Genomic DNA, 18165 nt, shown 5'->3' with positions numbered 1-18165 from the left:
CGGAAATAGTTTGTACAGCGGTATACTTGAAAAATCGAATATTAGCGAATACTATAGAGAGAAAGACACCTTTTGAAATATTCTTCGGGAGAAAACCAAGTGTTAAAAATCTACATCTCTATGGAAGTAAAGTTTTTGTAAGAAGGCCAGAACAAAAAAGAGTTTCCAAATGGGACAAGAAGGCAGATATGGGAATTCTATTAGGATATAGTGAAGTAGGATACAGAGTCTTATTAGGTGGGAAAATAACAATAGCTAGACATGTAGAGGTCATAGAGACAGACACTAAATGTATCGGTTTTGAGGAAAACTCATTAGAGGCAGATAGAAATGATAGCGAAGATAACTATTCATTGCATGGTATGGATAAGGAAGAGTTAGAAGGTAGGGAAGATGAAAATGATAGTAGTACTGAAAGCTCAAACACTACTAGGAGATCTACACGTATTAAGAAAACTCCAGTAAGGTATCCAGAAAAGGAAAATATTTGCGAGATTCATGCAAATTATTGTAAAGTAGATATCCCTCGTACATTTGAGGAGGCGATTTGTTGCGAAAATAATGAAGTTTGGAAACAGGCTATGGATAAGGAAATAGAATGTCTCTATAAGAATAAAACTTGGAATTTGGTAGAAAGGGTAAAAGGCAAAGAAGTATTAGATGTAAAATGGGTTTACACGAAAAAATCAGAGGACAGGTATAAGGCTAGATTAGTGGTAAGGGGATTTCAACAAAGAAACGTAGCCGATGACATATATTCTCCAGTGGCGAGTAATCAGACCTTTAAGATATTGCTATCATATTGTTGTCAAAATGGATTAATAATTGAGCAAATGGATGTAGAAACTGCCTTTTTAAATGGTGAAGTAACCTCGGAGGTATATGTAAATCAACCAAAGGGATATGCGGACGGAACGAATAGAGTTTGTAAATTATCGAAAGCGCTTTATGGGTTAAAAGAAAGTCCGAGGGACTGGTATGAGTGTTTTGATAAGTATGTGACGAGATTAGGTTTTAAGAAGAACAATATAGAGCTGTGCCTATATACTTATGGAGAGGGAGAAAATGTTGTTTATTTGTTAATATACGTAGACGATTTGTTGATTTGTAGTAAAAACAAAGGGAAGATACAAAGTGTAAAAAGATTATTAACTGATAAATTTGAAATGAAAGATTTAGGTGAAGTAAAAGAATATCTTGGAATAAATATAGAGTATGATTATTTAAAAAATGAAATGAGATTAAGCCAAAAGAAATACATAGAATCATTAGCAAACAAATATAAATTACATAATAGCAAATTGTACTGTACACCTATGGAGACCAACTTAAAAATTGAAAAAGCTGAGATAAATAGAGAGGACATTGGATACAAGAATTTAATTGGCGCATTGCTGTATATTAGTGTAAATACCAGACCCGATATAAGTTATAGTGTGAATTATCTGAGTAGATTTCAAGATTGTTGTAACGAGACACATTTTAAATATGCCTTGCGAATATTGAAATATTTGTACCGGACTAGAGATTTAGGGCTACATTATAAAAGAAATGAAAAGTGCGAAACGATAGATTGTTATGTGGACGCTGATTGGGCAGGAGATCATATAGATAGGAAATCGACTTCTGGGTATGTAATTAGATTGTATGGAAATATAATTGGATGGAAGTCTAAAAAACAAAGGTGTGTGACAAAAGCCTCGACGTATGCAGAGTATGTAGCTCTATCAGAAGCGGTGAGCGAGGTAATGACTATCAGAGAACTAATTAAAATCTTCGATGTAAATGTAGACGATAACCCTGTAAAAATCTATGAGGATAACTCTGGCGTTATGAGTATAGCAAAATACGGAACTTTTACAAAAAATTCTAAACACATTGAAGTTCATTACCACTACGTTCACGAGTACGTAAAGGAAACTAAGATAAACATAATAAAAGTAAGTACAGAAGAAAACACTGCGGATATTTTTACGAAGGCACTGTGTAGAGAGAAATTTGAAAGGTTTAGGTCATGGATGAATGTAAAATAAGAGAAATGTAAATAAAGCGATAAATGTTAAATATTTTGTTAATTCGACAAGTATGTAAATAAAATTAAGTGTACAGTATAAATGTAAGGAGGCGTGATAGGGAAGTGATACATTTACACTGTACATGAGAGTGTGTGTGTAAGGGTCAGAGGGCGTCCAGGTCTTAGTTGAGACAAAAGACTGTTGCCAGATGTTAGAAGATTCTGGATAGTCGGTTGGCGACAAGCGTGCGTGCAAGACGTTCTTCAGAGTGTAATATAGATGTATAGCTGTTGTGTGTGAAATATAGTCAATTATTTGTATTTCCAAATCCTCAAATTTCCTTAACAACCCCCTAATCACTGGACTACTTGATACGACGGACCAGATTCGCAGGCTGAGGAGGCACTACCCGCTAGACCTAAACGCTAGATTCATTTAGTTATCCAAATTAAGCATATGCACTTACTTATAATACTTATAAATTATACCTATCTATAACAAGTATTAACTTATTGTAAATAAACAGCCATGTCACTGCGCCACGGCAGAAAAATTACTGAAAATTCTCAACGCGAGAATTGATTGTAATTTCAACAAATAATTAAAAAAAAAAAATACTTTCTCATCTCTATGGTGTGCATGCCAACGGGTCCAAACGTCTTGCGATTGCAACACCTGAAAACACGAGGTTTCGAACGCTCATAGCCATTGCCTGGATTTCATCATCCCTGGTTCCAAGGAAAGATAAAGAAGCCACTTGAGGATGCCGTAAACTATGCCCTCTCCCTTACTAGTATACAGATCAGCGGGCTTCAACGGTTTCTCGGCTGCGACGCCAAATATACTCGGTTATTCTTTGTACAATCGTCAACGTGGACGAACATTAATTCAAGTGAAACCACACAAGTTCGGCATTTCCAAATATACAGAGCATACTATAAACGCGATTGTTTTGAACTCGTTCAATTACTTCCTTACATATCAGAAATGGGATACACTCACGTGTTATAGTGCGAAACATTTAACAGTGATCTCGTGCAGTGCGGAGTGCGAAGGAAGAAAGAAAAGAAAAAAAAGAGAAAATGAACGGGCCGGCACCTCGCGGTCCGCCCATTACAAGCTGGAGGAGGAAACATGATTCTTCCTCGAACATCTCGCCGGTACAACACGAAAGACGCAGGCCGAGAAACGCAATTGGCACAACTGAAGCGATTGGTAGAGGAGACTCAGCCTCCATACGCGTCCGCGTTCTCGATCGCCGCGCGCTCGCGTTCGCGCTCACCGCGTGGGTGTCGTAGGAATCCGGCCAACGACGATCGATTAGATCATAGAACATATTAAAGAATCATCGAAATCAGAAAGGAAATAGCTTTCTTACAAACTCGCCCTAATATTATATTACGTTTCCCTATTAAATGAAACAACTTTCATGTGAAATATCTTCTTGCATTTTTGATAATTAGAGAATAAAGAATAATTCAAAAAATAATAAAAGTGTGTATCCATTTACATCAAGTTGGAGCCTATCGCTGCCAACAGTTTTCATAGGAGGTTGACAGACTTTCTTTCAAGAGTTTAACGAATGTAGCTTCTATAGCTACATATGCATACTACATTGGCTGCATTACGATCGAGAATTAAATTGAATGTACTAATTTCTATGTTCGCCGTAGCGAATCATAGATGGCGTAAGGAACTCTCTAACTTTTTTCAGTTCGATATTTTTACGATCATATAAACAGGCCTCTATACTCGCTAGGGAAAACCGTCCGAAAATTGAATCGTGTCTAGTCGTGAGAAATTCACATGAAAGATCAACAAAGTCAGCGTTCTTGCGAGGTGGATAGAGATGAGTAGAGTATTTGTATCTTTGTCTAAGACATTGATATTATGTCACGCATGCGTAGAACAAGAACCTTCTTGTCTTCCACGTTGATTTTTCACGACTCAATTTCTGAACAGATTTCCCTAGACTTCGATATATGAGCATCGAGACCTTTTTATATGATCGTTGGTATTTCAGAACCAACAGAACAGAAGAGACACGAAGTCTCATTTAATGCCACGACTATTCTGTCCTCAGTTAATGCTAGCAACTCGTGCGGATTATTGATCAGTCTCAGTGACGTAGTTAAACAAATGGTCGAACATTTAATCGGTTGGATACACTGGTGAAAGGTACTGCTGTCAGTAATAATACGACTACTACACCGCAAGGTATTTTTATCGATAATGCCGACGCCTCAGATGCGATCAAGTAGAGTCAAACAAAGGTTATCAACGATGCATTTTGGATATTCCATCAAACAGACGAAATTTCTGTGAGAAGCCTTCGCATGGACAAATGGCTCCAAGATAGAAAGCTTTGGCTTTTAGGTAGCACACTACCTCTGCTACCAAGGAGGTAAACACTGACTATTTTGTTACGAATCTTTCCTTTGTTCAACCTTTCACATTTAATATCCATAAAATTTTGTACGATATTAATAATTTTTGTCTTCTTTGCGAAATAGTTTTGAATCTATCGCTTTACGGTGACGATGATGATTTCTCAAGTAGAGAATCTGTTAATAATTGAATAAAATCCTTTCCTTATTTAATTTCTATTTATAGCATTTTCATTTTTATTGACAATATTAATATTAGATATATTATTAGAGTAGAGTTAGAATAATATTAGATATAATATAATATTAGAGAATTATGATAAATACTAAGTTGTTTTTTTTTTTTTGGTTATTATTATCAGTAGTCGTATTATTAATGACATTGTCATTAGGTGGTAATAACAAAATCCGCAATCACTTAGTTGCAACCCAATATATTATTTTTCGTAATCTGAATATCTGTGAATATATTCGTGGCGTCTTTTCGAATTTTAACATGTATATGACATAATGGTATTTTTGTGACATTTTTTCTATTTTATTTAATTTATAGCCAATTTTAGTTTTATTTGAAAATAAAACATTTCTTTCTGTTTATTTTGCTTAACTTCACATTTACTGTTTGCAAATTTATTGTTTACAAATAGTTTTACGTTTTTTGAAACAAAGAATGGTAGAAAAATATAAAAGGATAGTAAAGGATACCATGACCGGAATCTGAAGATCTACTCTTTCCAGAACACTTAACTTTGACATTGAATTAAATCGATCGATATTTGCTATGTAGTTTAAACACGTAAGACACATTGTATACATTAGACATTGTGAATAGCCATTAAATACAGTTGATGCATTAACAAAATTTTAACACTAGTCCTAAAGTAGAGTAATTTTCTTAGCGCAAAACAATAATTGCTACACAATGTGGTAGTTCGTCGAACAGTTTGTTAAAATGTCAAAGGATGAACTTTCATTACTTTAAAGATACTGCTTTAACGTGTCAAATATTACGACTACAGATAATAAGAAATATAATCCAAAAATGACGTAAAAATTAAATGACAAAAATAGTGTACAAGTTGATTGTAGGATATTATTACATTAAATGTTAAGATATATTAAATTTTTATATTATTAATGTTAAACTTTGTAATACTTTAATAGTACTAGATCACTTTTCGGATAGTATTATGTGTAGCTAGCTGGTTTTATACGTTCAATTCCTTGTCATAAATACGAGAATAACATAAAATTTCTGGAAAATAAAAATCTTTTCAAAATCTAGTGAGTTCTTGGGTTCTATGTAGTTCTCGCTAATATAGTTGCATCTATAAATATTAAGATAATCTAATTGAAAAATGAATATTTCATATGACTGTTCTACATTTTCTGCCATAAACTTACAATATATGCGACAGCCACTAAAGATTTCATCATTGTGTAATTCATACCCTTCTTAGCGCATTCATAATATAATCTTTACTAGATTAAACTTATTGTCAGAGTTCTAAAGAAAAAATGACGAATTCATATCTAAAATTTCCAATTATTCTATGTTGTAATTAAACTGTTTATTTTATTCAAATATGATTTCCAACTAGTCTTATTAAATCCACTAAACTCGATTCAAAGTTGCATAATTTGCGTCACTTCATTTCTACGCTAAAAACAATCCACCTTGTTTCATGGTCGTTATTTAAACATGGACAATATGGCAACTTAATATCGATTATCAATAATCAAGAAGTCAACAGTAACGTAAAGTAGTCTTTCAGCGGGTTCAGTAGCGCTCGGCATGTTCAACAATCAGGGTGTTTCAACATCAAAATCCTATGAACTCCATTCTGGGATTTTTGTACGTATAAGATAATTGTTCAAATAAATATGAATAAATTGTAAAAGAAACGTTGCACAATAACGAATATTCTAAATGACAGAACAATATAAATTAGGAAAGTTTTGTTTTTACACTTTTATGCATAAGAATATTACATATATATTTCATATGATGCAAGATTTTGTTTCTTACAACAATCTAAATCAAGCAATTCTTATTGCTGAAACTTTCTGCATAAGAATATGTGTTTCGTATTAATTTTAATAATAATACTTTATTAATAAAGGTTGTATTATCAAACAATTCGAATCATTTTTGCAACATAATGAAGAAAGCTACCGTAAATTATTAATGAAAACAAAATAGGAGTTTTATCAGTTTCTTCTTGCCCATGTTGTAGTTATAGGATTCGTATTACGACCGACATTTGTAACAAGTAGAACTTTACTTTACATACGATTTACAATAATAATAATAAATAATATAATTATAATTATAATAAATATAATGTAATAATAATTATAATTGTGATTATAATTATAGTGGCAATAAATAATGAATAATATAATTATATAATAATAAATATTCTTTGAGCAGATAAAATTTACAATTGTTGCATGAATTTAACGCAACGCGACGCGAAAAAAGGTCTAAATCAATTCTATTACTTTTTACTCGGCGGTAACCCGCGACTTATTTGATGAGAACAGTAACGATATTAACCTTATTATTCTTCAGCAGACTATATTTGTGACATCATTTATGTTGACATTATTTTCTTAATTATAACGATAAAGAAGGTTTCTTTAAAAGATTTCTTACCATTCTTCAATCCACTTACTTAATAGGGACGATAACTGAAAGTTGTTCCTTATTAACTGAAGTTAATAGATTTTCGATTCTCATGACTCACGAAATTAGCCAATTCAATATGATACCATTGCAGAGCAGTTGAAACGTTTTTAATTAACACCATTAACCTTTTTGATGGCAGCGATGCATTTTCTGCCGATTTAAAGTTAATTCTGTCTTAACTGTTTAACGATAGCTAAATTATCGAATATCCGGAACCACTGATTTTGGTAACGCTAAAACGACACGAATATGCTGATGAACTGTTTCCACTTGTCTCGATATGGTCAACGATTTAAGATTTGCAAACTATGGGCAGCGTGTGCCGCTTTGGTAAGCTTCCAATGGACTCACGAAACTCACATGTTCTACATAACCTTTCAGTCTTTATCAAAAACAAAAATATCAGATCCAAAATGGAACATTTTCACTGAAAGTTTGTACGATTTATAATATATACATAAAGTGAGTCACAGAAGTATTCGTACCCTTGCAATTACAATTTCATTTGATGTTTAAAGTTTATATCATAACAAATTGCTGTTTTTCAATAAACGATATATCGATCAAAAGCTTAATTATTACATATATATTCCTATCGATAAATAATGCAAAGTGTTTATTGTTAAAAAAGATATTAGTTATCTAAATTCAATAATTATAAAAATACGAATACTTCTGTGACTCACTGCACATGTAAACTTAGAGAAATATGAAGATAAATAGAAAAATGAGAGAAACATATCGAAGACTAAACATTGTGAAGTATTAAATAAAAAACAAATTTGTTCGTGCATTTGTTCACTATACAAAATAACACATTTTCCATATGATTATTCGGGAGACATGAGATTTTTACACAAGCTGGTCTATATTACGTGATTTAAGGGCGCCTGCGCTCTGAATTCCGATTCGAATAAAGCGAAACAGGGGAGCTTGACCCTTGGTCATTGGCGAGAATACAGACAGTCTGATCCGCAGCCTTTACAGTGCTAGCATGCTCTTTGCGCAACAGTTCACCTCTTTGCCATGTCTTGCCAAGTATAAAAAGTATGTACGAGCCCAAAATTTACTAGAAACTTTCGTTTTATCCGCTATTGGTGGAAAGATTTCTAGTATCACGTCTACTGACAATCCTATAAGTTGCACATACCTTAATACTCAGATAGGGGACACTTTTACTTATTTCAAATCTATTGCATTTGCATACAAAACTATATTTTCCTCATTTATCCGTGGAAAAGTGAAGCTGTTCCCAAAAAGAATATGTATAAGTACAAAAAATAAAATATAATTTACTTAGAAAATATTATTATAAATTTACAAACCTTTGCGGCTACGTACAATAAGATATTTTATTATTTAAAATAAAAAGTTCCAAATCGTAGAAGTTTCCCCAAATTAAATACGTTTGTATTTATTACTTATCCTTCAATCTCCTCACTTGGTCATATTTAAATACAGGTGGCAAAGTAAGAAAGTAACTTACCTTTTTCAAAAGTGTTCTTTTGCTTCATTTCAGACATTAACAAGATTATAATCAACATTAATTAACAACATAAGGATCATTTTCATTTATAATCGTTAGTGTATGTATACGTTCTAGAATCAAAAGTTGGTATGTAGCTAAGTGCTACGCTGTTCATCCAATAAATGATGTGAGAAATGTATTTCATGGATCGCAATTGTCATTGCACTTCAATGGGAACACGCGTGTCACAGAAGATAACATCCGCATCGTACTCATAACTGTGTCACATACTTCGATACAGAACTACTAGTAAAAAATATCGGTGTTTCACGACCTCTCGCTATTCTATAATTCTTTTAATAATGATCGCATCGAAATATAAATTTCAAATTTCACGTAATTAAATAATCGAAACACAACACTGTGAAATGGTGAATCATTAAAAAAGAACAAATAAAGAAATATGATGTAGAGTATATGTGTACAATAAGCAAGTACATATATATATATATACTATATATATACTATATATATACTATATATATATAGGAGTATATATATATATATATATACTCTTATCTTTCAATGTCAACATTATTTCCTTATTAATATTTAAGTACGATGTCTCATTGAGCTACGTACCTATATGGCTGTATCTCGTGACCAATTGTAATTATTACTTATAAAGAATTTATTTTTTTTTATAGGTCACGCGCGCCAAGCAAGGCGATGGACCGATACGAACGACTGGCGCGTCTTGGGGAGGGTAGCTACGGTGTAGTCTTCCAGTGTAGAGATCGGCAAACTGGAAAATTGGTAGCTGTTAAAAAGTTCCAACAAACTGAGGATGATCCTCTTATACGCAAAATCGCACTACGTGAAATAAGGCTTCTTAAGGTCAGTCGTTATGCTTGAAAATACAGTAATGTGTAAAATTCTTAGGCCACTTATACAATATAATCACTATCGTTTGACTTATCGTTACTGCAAGACCTATTGTCAAATCATACTACATAAGTCACATGGTAGCGATATAGCAGAACAAGCATGATCATTTCAAAATTTCTGTATCATCGTAATCTTTATCATAAATATTATCGCCACCTGAAAAAAAATTAGATATTTTGTTTATCAATCTGATACGTATATACTGTGTTTGAGATGATAAAATGTCTTAAATTGAAAGAAGACGGAGATCGTATAATATCACAAAATAGAACAGCAGTTTCAATATTTAATAAGTTGAAAAGAGATTCCTTTCCTATGCCTGTAGTATGTATACAAAAAGAAAGGGTGGAGAAGAAAGGAACTGTTAGATATCACAAGGCTAGGATCAAGCTATCTGAAAATAAGTCTCATGTCTTTCTTTACTTCTCTCTTCTTCCAACATGGTTCTAACGCTTTACGTATATACATATGTACACCCATACCTTCAAGTGAACGACCCCTTACAAGCTGAAGGTACTACAGCTCGCAGTGGCTAGTCTCGAATTAAGAAAGCTTCGTTCAAAAAATATGGAGAAATTCTCAAAAGTATTATTAGCCTTAATTAGAATATAGATGTTTGACATTTCATAGAGTTTTTTTAAGAATATCGATCAGCTCGTGGAAGAAAAATTCGTGCTCTTGCACAGCAACGTAGCAATATAAATTCACCGTCGACGTCGACTGCAAGAAGTGGCCAACGGTCAATACCGTGGCGGTCAATATCTTAGCGTGTTCTGCTCTCGATGACCTAACCTTATCGAAATAATCAAAGAGTTCTCTTCCAAACATATGCGCATTCAAACGAGCGTCCACTCTGTTCTGACATTTCGCCTCAAGGATAACTTCTTTCGTCCGTACAGCAAATACGGGGCGTGATGTTAATGATTTTCTTTCCACACGACTTTTGATCGCAAACGCTGTCCGCAATAACAAACCAAAGCAAAAAATTTCTGATTTCGATAATTTTTTAATATATTCAAGATCTATATAAACTACAAAAAAAAGATAAGAATACTAACGCCAATACTAACGTATACGCTAGGAACGCACAATTATTGGTAATACTTATTGTGTATGGTGCCTACACTGCCAACAATTTTTTGCGAATATCTCGGAAACTAAAGTTGAGCGATAGTTATATATATGGGAAAAGTTGTTCATAATGTTGATTTCTACACATATTCAAAAATTATCAAAGTCGATGTGGTGAAAGAAAGCTTATATATTATAAGAAGGTAACTACGAAACTGACATCATCTTAGATTTACATGATCTTCTAATATGTAATAGAAATAAAAATTTTAAACAACTTCTTTCTTTGCATATTGCCGTCAGACTCTTCTAATTTTCGAGATATTTGCAGAGAACTGAAAAAAACTGTCAGTACTACTATGAATTCTGCCCTACAAAATGTGTCTATGATACAGTCATAAGCAAGACCGACACGCTCGTCGCTTAGCAATCTCTTTATATCCATCATCCATTGATCTGTTTATTTTTATTCCATACTTTACAAATCTAAATAATCATTCACAATTACATGTGACGCGATACTGTAAGAAATTTTTTTGAAAATCTGTTCCAACGACAAAACGATTTTGTCAATCGAATATAGAGTATCGAAAAATAATTAATTAAATTCTTCATATTACGATATAAAAAGATATTCGCAACGGTAGTTAATTAAATTTACAGCGCGCTACGAGGCGACTGTCATGTAAACTTGGGAGTTGGATGATAAAATAAAATAGCTGAGTCGTAACGCAACTATCAATTTTGCTTTTATTAAACTTTATTATGAATTCAGCAATCACAGTGGAATATACACTGAATTAACACACATAAATCACAGTTCACTCCAACAACTTTATGTAAAACTTAGTTACACTGATACGTTAAGTACGCGACCGGTCTAAGGGTAGAAACTCGGTAAAAGGTGTTGACTATTCTAAAGATAGAGAATGAATGGTTTAGTGACGATGTTGTGGCGGAGGAAAGTTAGGGGTGGGTGTGTCTGAGACCACAAGATGAGCTGATTCGTTAAGGACAATTTTGTTTAGGAAAGCAAGTGCGATAGACGTTGCTTTTGATTGGAGCACAAGAACCCTGGTGGACTAGGAAGGGTCTTAGCCGCCCATGAGAGAAAATTGCTAACGGAAAATACCGAATGTGAGAAAACTAACTTTCCCGTATCTTCTCGTAGTAAACAAAAATATAAAGAACACTGGAAATAGAAGATGCTTGTTTTTGGTCGTCTTTGGCGAAACTTTTCAAGACGTGAAGGCGAACACTTGAAGATAACATAAATGAAGTCCTCTCCCTTCGTGCATCGTGGACTTGCGGGCCCTAACGGTTTTATGATTCCGACACTTAGGATTATTCTCATTCATTCTTAATACAATCGTCAACACAGACGAACGTCGAAGAATATCCTACGCGACTTCTGTTATTTCGACTCAACGCTTTTGAATAACGATCTTATACTTAACTCACGTAGTTTTACCTTACGATATAGTAAACAATTTTCAGTATAAAAATTACTGTAATTTATAATGTATCAATCTTAAACTTTCTTTTATGTGTCACTTTCATACTGTTGTACCAAAAAAAGTTGAACTGTTGGTTGTTTAATCCTTGAGTTTCCCAAACTCATTGTATTGCATGCAGTATATTTAAAAAACGTTTTGATTATAAAGATAATTTGATTTCTAGAATTTGAAACATCCGAATTTAGTCAATCTTCTGGAGGTCTTCAGACGGAAACGGAAATTGCACCTAGTCTTCGAATATTGCGAGTACACACTACTGAACGAGATGGAGAGGTATCCGAGCGGATGTCCAGAAATCACCACGAAGCAGCTTACATGGCAAATTCTGCAGGGCATCGCGTATTGTCATCGACTAGGTTGCGTTCACAGGGATGTAAAACCGGAAAATATTTTAATTACAGCCGATGGCGTAGTGAAATTGTGCGATTTTGGTTTCGCACGAATGCTCAGTCCTGGTGAAAATTACACAGAATACGTCGCAACTAGATGGTACAGAGCGCCTGAACTGCTGGTAATTTTTTTTACAAAATATAATCATTTCTTTCCATTACTTTTTTAAGATTCCATTCTATACGCACTTGTTATTAATAATTCATTATCTCTAACCGTTGAAATCTTGTGCGTGACATTAACGATAAATTGGTTAAAACAAAAAATAAAATGAATATAGATATTAATCTAGCATACTAATAAAAAAATTATATATTTTTTTGATTCGTTTAAATAATGTATTTTATTAATTAATTCACTAAGGATATTTATTCGTATTCTGCTTGGATCTTTTTCGTACTACTAGATTTTATTGACTTGTATTATAATAATTAAATTATTTTTAATTACTAAGAGAACGTGGTCTTCAACAGGTAGGAGATACTCAATATGGTACACCAGTCGATGTGTGGGCAATTGGTTGTGTTTTCGCAGAATTAATACGTGGAGAAGCGTTATGGCCAGGAAAATCAGACGTGGATCAATTGTATTTAATTCGAAGGACTATTGGTGACTTATTGCCGAGACACATAGCTATTTTTCAGCAAAATGAATTTTTCGCTGGTATCACTTTACCGACTCCTCAAACCCTCACGCCCCTCGAAACTGCTCTACCTAATAGAGGCAATACAATTCTACAGGTGAATTTTTACATTGCTTTCTTTATCTTAAATAAACGGTTTAAATAAAAAATTTTTAGTAAATTGATCATAGGAAGATTTAATTGACTCCATTCATTTCATCTAACAGCTTGACTTTCTTAAGAAGTGTTTGAACAAAGATCCTGACGAAAGATGGTCTTGTGAACAACTTCTACAACATTCTTATTTTGAGAATTTTCATTTCAAAATGCCCGAAGTTGAAATGGAGGAATTCGATAAGCTTAAAAAATATCGAGATCGATCACGAGTATGTACAATTTTATAATAACAAGAATACAATGAATAATGAACCAGATAGAAAAGATACATGACATTTTTCTTACTACAAAATTTATATCAAATACTAAAATATACAACAAGATAATATATTGCATACAAAATTGGTAACAAAAATACCCTTACCTATTGTATATCTATTGTATTTTAGAATAGTAATTACAGTCAAATGGTATTACCCCAACTTCCCAAGCCTGGTGCTTCAGTACATAGTCAAAATGAAAATCGGCCGAGAAGCTCCTCCATGCATCATCAGCAGCAGGACTTCGATCATCTGCCTATGATTAAAGGCTGTAATTAAGCTCCTCTGTGATTGTAATATAATTATACACGTATACATATATATTTATTTGACTATTTACTTAAACTTTATAGATTTTCATTATATCAATTAATGATTGTTAATAAATTTTATTTTTGTTTTGCACGTTTGTGTTTATAACTACTGAAGAGATTTTGTTTAACTAATATGATTTCAATATCATATATATATATTTATTTATTTATTGTATCTATATTATATATACATCTTAAAATAAAATTTTGTATAAAATAATATTATTGTATACTATTATATATATATATTTATTTATTTATTTATAAGGTACATATATATTAATAGATTGTTCTTCTTGAAAGTTAATTACAAAATACAGCCTCTCACATAAGTTTAACTTTTCTTAATTTTATTAAACATTATCATCCTATTTCTTATGCTAACTAAATAAATATTACTTTATAAATTATGTTTACTAAACATTTATTACACATTATACAAGTATATTATCTCTAATTATGTACTATCTTTCTTCATAATCTGCTGATAGACTCTTACAAAGGGATGTGGACGTCGATCTTCTTCTGGTATTCTACGTTGTATTTTATACCACACAACATGAAGACCAATTAAGGCAGCAGTAATCCCCCATAACTGATAATCCATTTTTATATAATCTTTCTGTTTACGTTTATGCAAAACAGAAAATATCCAGCTATATCTCTTATATGTATTTAACTAAACCTGATATATATTATCTTCCTGAAAAACTTACATATGAAAGATATCTTTTGCAAACAAAATATATTTCATAATCACTTACAAAATTTTTTATCAATTTGTAATTAATCACAATGTGTTTTAATACTTACAGATTACAATCACGACCTATCGCACTATAATCATCCACACTTGATCGTACTTTGCTTGAATATAATACATAACCTAAATATATTAAGTGTACTTAAAATTGATTGGCTAATCATATTTTATATGCTCTATCAAAACTTTCCATGAATTTCGTTTCGTAATAATTTGATAATTGTCACCTATCAATTATTAATTATAACACTCTGTAATTAAAAAGTTATGCAGTTAAAATGATAAACAAAAGTGTAACTCTCGAATGTCACTAGTCAGCAGCCAATAGTTGCAACCGCAACAATCAAGTTTTATTTGCATTTACTGCCCTGTTTCGTTGGACAGATATAGAGTATAGGGGAATTTAACGTGCCATCTCCGATGCAAAAGCGAAGCCAAAGCATCATTCCACGTCCTCCAATTCTTCCAATTCTTACAAAGAGAACAAAAATTAACCAACTACATAACTATGTATACAGTTACAAAAAGAAAACAGGTTAAACTTTATTTTAATGAAAATTAAATTATTGACTTTTTTTGTTGCTATTTAATAATTTTCAATTTAGTAATTGTTCAATTTAATAATTTAAAATTTGAAAATGCAAGTCATAGTTGTAGAAATCCAGCGGTTCAGAAGTTACACATATGTAAAGTTAAACATTTTTAATGTCTATAATTAAAGTGTTGACGCATAATGTAAATGAACTTTGTCAAAAATTGACATATTAACGTAGCCTGTTACATACGTACACTTGTTACAGCCAGCGATTCCACTCATTGGACGAATCTTGGATAGAAGGCAACATGACGTCAAAGTAAACTATTAAATATATTAAAAATGCTCAATTTTATGTACGTATAACTTTTGAATCGCTGGATTTCTGAAGTTAAAAATTGCATTTTCAGATTCTACGCATTGAAAACTACTAAATAGCAATAGTTTTATTCCCATTAAGACGAAGTTCAGCCAGAAAATATTTTGTAAGTGAAAATTTTAGATGGTTTTAGGATAACATAAGTCACATATATATATTTCAGCAAAAAGCGGGAAATTGTTGCGATAATATTTAATATTCTTTATACTTTAGAATGATTAGATGAAAGTAATAGTGTTATATGAAAGCTTAATGTTTATTTTATATTTTTATTTATTGTTAATTTTATGATATTATCAATATTGCTAATCTGAAAGAGATATTTTCCGTAGGATATAATGTATATAAATGTAATATAAGCATCTGTAATTATGCCTGGTGAAAAATTAATAAATGCGGTACAAAGTACCTTTTCGTTATACGGACTTGTACTTTCAAGGTATATAAATTTTTAATGTATTACATATAGTATTATGTAAGTATACCAAATCTTAATTTTATTTCTTAATTTTTTACGAATGAAATTTTTTGTTGCCTAGGAAACTTAGCATTTCACTTGCTAAGGAACTTCTAAATGTAGAAGAAAATGAACGTGAAATGTGGCTAATGCAAGTAATAGAGCAAGTTTTAGCTCAAAATTTAAGTGATACACAGATAACCATTGAAAATTTGAAGTTAGCAATAGAAGAATGTATAAAACCCAATGCGTTAAAGGATACAGAAACAGTACTAAATGTTATAGATGTATTTGATATACCTAGAATCAAATATGAGTTGTCTGAGAACAAATTTGTTTTGGAAACTGTAACACCAAATTTGGTTGCCGAAGCACAATATAAATCCATACTTTTTAAAGATAGATTTGAGTTGCTTTGGTACAGAACTATGAGACATGAATTATTTACTCCTCCAATGCCTGGTGAAAGAAAAAAAGATTGGATTGAATTAGTACCAATTGAACATCTGTTGAGTGGAAGTAAAGAAGGAAATGTTTATGTTATGGGTCTTCTCTCTCAATTAGTAGAGGGTGAATATTATTTGGAAGACACAGGAGGTATAATAAAAGTTGATTTACAAAAAGCAATATCCTTTTGAAGCTCCAGATTTATGTAATCATTTATGTAAACATGAATATTTATAAATGTTTCAGTATGCTAAATCAATTATCTGTTAATTGCACTTTCCTTAATATTTGTATACAGATTTCAGGATGGTTTGATCATGGAATGCTCTATAGTAATAGCTAATGGAGATTTCAAGGATGGTATTTTACATGTGAAAAATTTAGGTTTTCCACCAGCAGAATCATCTAGTAATGCACGTGTAGATTTCGGCAATGCTAATACATTTGGTGGTTTGAGCAAGTTTTCTTTGAAACTTTCTGAAAAACTAAAAACTTATGAAGAAAGTAACAAAGATGGAATGATTGTTTTTGTATCCGAAATGTGGTTAGATGATAAAATTGTTTTACGCAAATTTAAAATTATGTTGGAAGGATATTCTGAATATCCACCTATAGCTTTTGTATTATGTGGACATTTTTTAAGTTTTCCTGCAAAACCATCAAGCAGGCAAAAATTGATAGAGGGATTAAAAAATCTTGCTGATATAATAATACAATATCCAGATATAAACCAAACTTCCAAATTTATTTTTGTACCTGCAATAGATGATATTGGATCACCAAAAATTTTGCCAAAATTGCCACTGCCCAAAAATCTTACAGAAGATTTTAGGAAAAATATACCTGGAGCAATATTTGCTACTAATCCATGTAGAATTCAGTATTGTACGAAAGAAATTGTGGTACTAAGGGGAGATATTTTAACGAAAATGTGTAGGAATACTCTTTACTTTCCATTTCAAGGCAATATCCACGATCATGTAAGCTTTATTATATTACTGATTGTTTATGTATGTTATATAAAAGTGTGTAACTTTATTTTTGATAAATGTTTCAGTATGCAAAATCAATTATCTCTCAATCTCATCTGACTCCTCTAAGTCTTCCAATGTTACCTATATATTGGAAATACAATCATGCATTACAAATATATCCTACTCCAGATCTCATTGTAACTGCAGATGGATTTGAAGCATATGAAACTACCTATTCTAATTGTCATATAATCAATCCAGGATCATTTTCAAAAAACGACCATTCCTTCAAAGTATACGTTCCAGCGCTAAATTTAGTTGAACATTGTGCTATTCCCAAAGATATGGATGGTGTTTAACAACAAATTATTATTGACGTTTGAAATAAAGTATTAACAAGTAACATATTTTTGTAAATTCAATAATAATAGTAATTTACTGTACCTTCTACCTCTCTATGAACAATTGCATGCCAATTTTATAGAGTATATATTTTCACATCACAGATCTCATAAGCCAAGTTTGGTTATTGAAAATAACTTAATCTTTATTAAATAATTTAATTATAATTAAAAATTATTTTATTTTATTTTATTCATTGAGAATACTGGATAACTTCTTGGTCCATGTTGTTTAGCAATGCAACGAAATAATATTGAAGAATAACTTAGTGACTCTTATGATCGAATATGTTTAATATTATCAACATAATACACCTCGGACAAATTTAACACTCTCCTCACTTCTCT

At 31.9% G+C, this 18165-nt stretch overlaps 2 protein-coding genes and 1 long non-coding RNA gene across 7 annotated transcripts; 2 read left to right on the top strand and 1 right to left on the bottom strand.

Annotated features, from left to right (window-relative positions):
* The first annotated feature begins 4064 nt into the window (after positions 1–4064).
* On the top strand, positions 4065–13870 carry LOC117215179 (cyclin-dependent kinase-like 4). Of its 4 annotated transcripts, none has more exons than XM_033461589.1 (6): positions 4065–4419; positions 9270–9459; positions 12262–12609; positions 12962–13228; positions 13338–13496; positions 13677–13870. In XM_033461589.1, the coding sequence occupies exons 1-6, from the start codon at positions 4352–4354 to the stop codon at positions 13824–13826; spliced, it is 1182 nt and encodes a 393-aa protein (XP_033317480.1). In that variant the 5' UTR covers positions 4065–4351; the 3' UTR covers positions 13827–13870. The 4 variants fall into 4 exon arrangements, with proteins under 4 accessions (XP_033317480.1, XP_033317484.1, XP_033317483.1 ...); XM_033461592.1 differs by lacking the exon at positions 4065–4419 and adding an exon at positions 6141–6257; XM_033461590.1 differs by lacking the exon at positions 4065–4419 and adding an exon at positions 8016–8141.
* A 398-nt stretch (positions 13871–14268) lies between these two features.
* Positions 14269–15182, bottom strand: LOC117215190. The gene is made up of 2 exons (XR_004489036.1): positions 14675–15182; positions 14269–14564 (listed from the first exon to the last, which is right to left on the bottom strand). It is a non-coding gene; the product is annotated as an uncharacterized LOC117215190 (long non-coding RNA).
* Positions 15183–15298: 116 nt separating this feature from the next.
* On the top strand, positions 15299–17823 carry LOC117215185 (DNA polymerase epsilon subunit 2). Of its 2 annotated transcripts, none has more exons than XM_033461602.1 (6): positions 15299–15478; positions 15570–15644; positions 15702–15977; positions 16078–16621; positions 16739–17422; positions 17544–17801. In XM_033461602.1, exons 3-6 carry the CDS (start codon positions 15910–15912, stop codon positions 17631–17633), a joined length of 1386 nt encoding a protein of 461 aa, XP_033317493.1. In that variant the 5' UTR covers positions 15299–15478; positions 15570–15644; positions 15702–15909; the 3' UTR covers positions 17634–17801. The 2 variants fall into 2 exon arrangements, with proteins under 2 accessions (XP_033317493.1, XP_033317492.1); XM_033461601.1 differs by having other exon boundaries at positions 15302–15478; positions 17500–17823.
* Positions 17824–18165: the final 342 nt, after the last annotated feature.

This window comes from Bombus bifarius, unplaced genomic scaffold, assembly GCF_011952205.1.
Source record: "Bombus bifarius isolate JDL3187 unplaced genomic scaffold, Bbif_JDL3187 scf7180000009432, whole genome shotgun sequence".
NCBI lineage: Eukaryota > Metazoa > Arthropoda > Insecta > Hymenoptera > Apidae > Bombus > Bombus bifarius.
The sequence above is the reverse complement of the archived record's forward strand: the minus strand, read 5'-3'. Positions and strand labels throughout refer to the sequence as shown.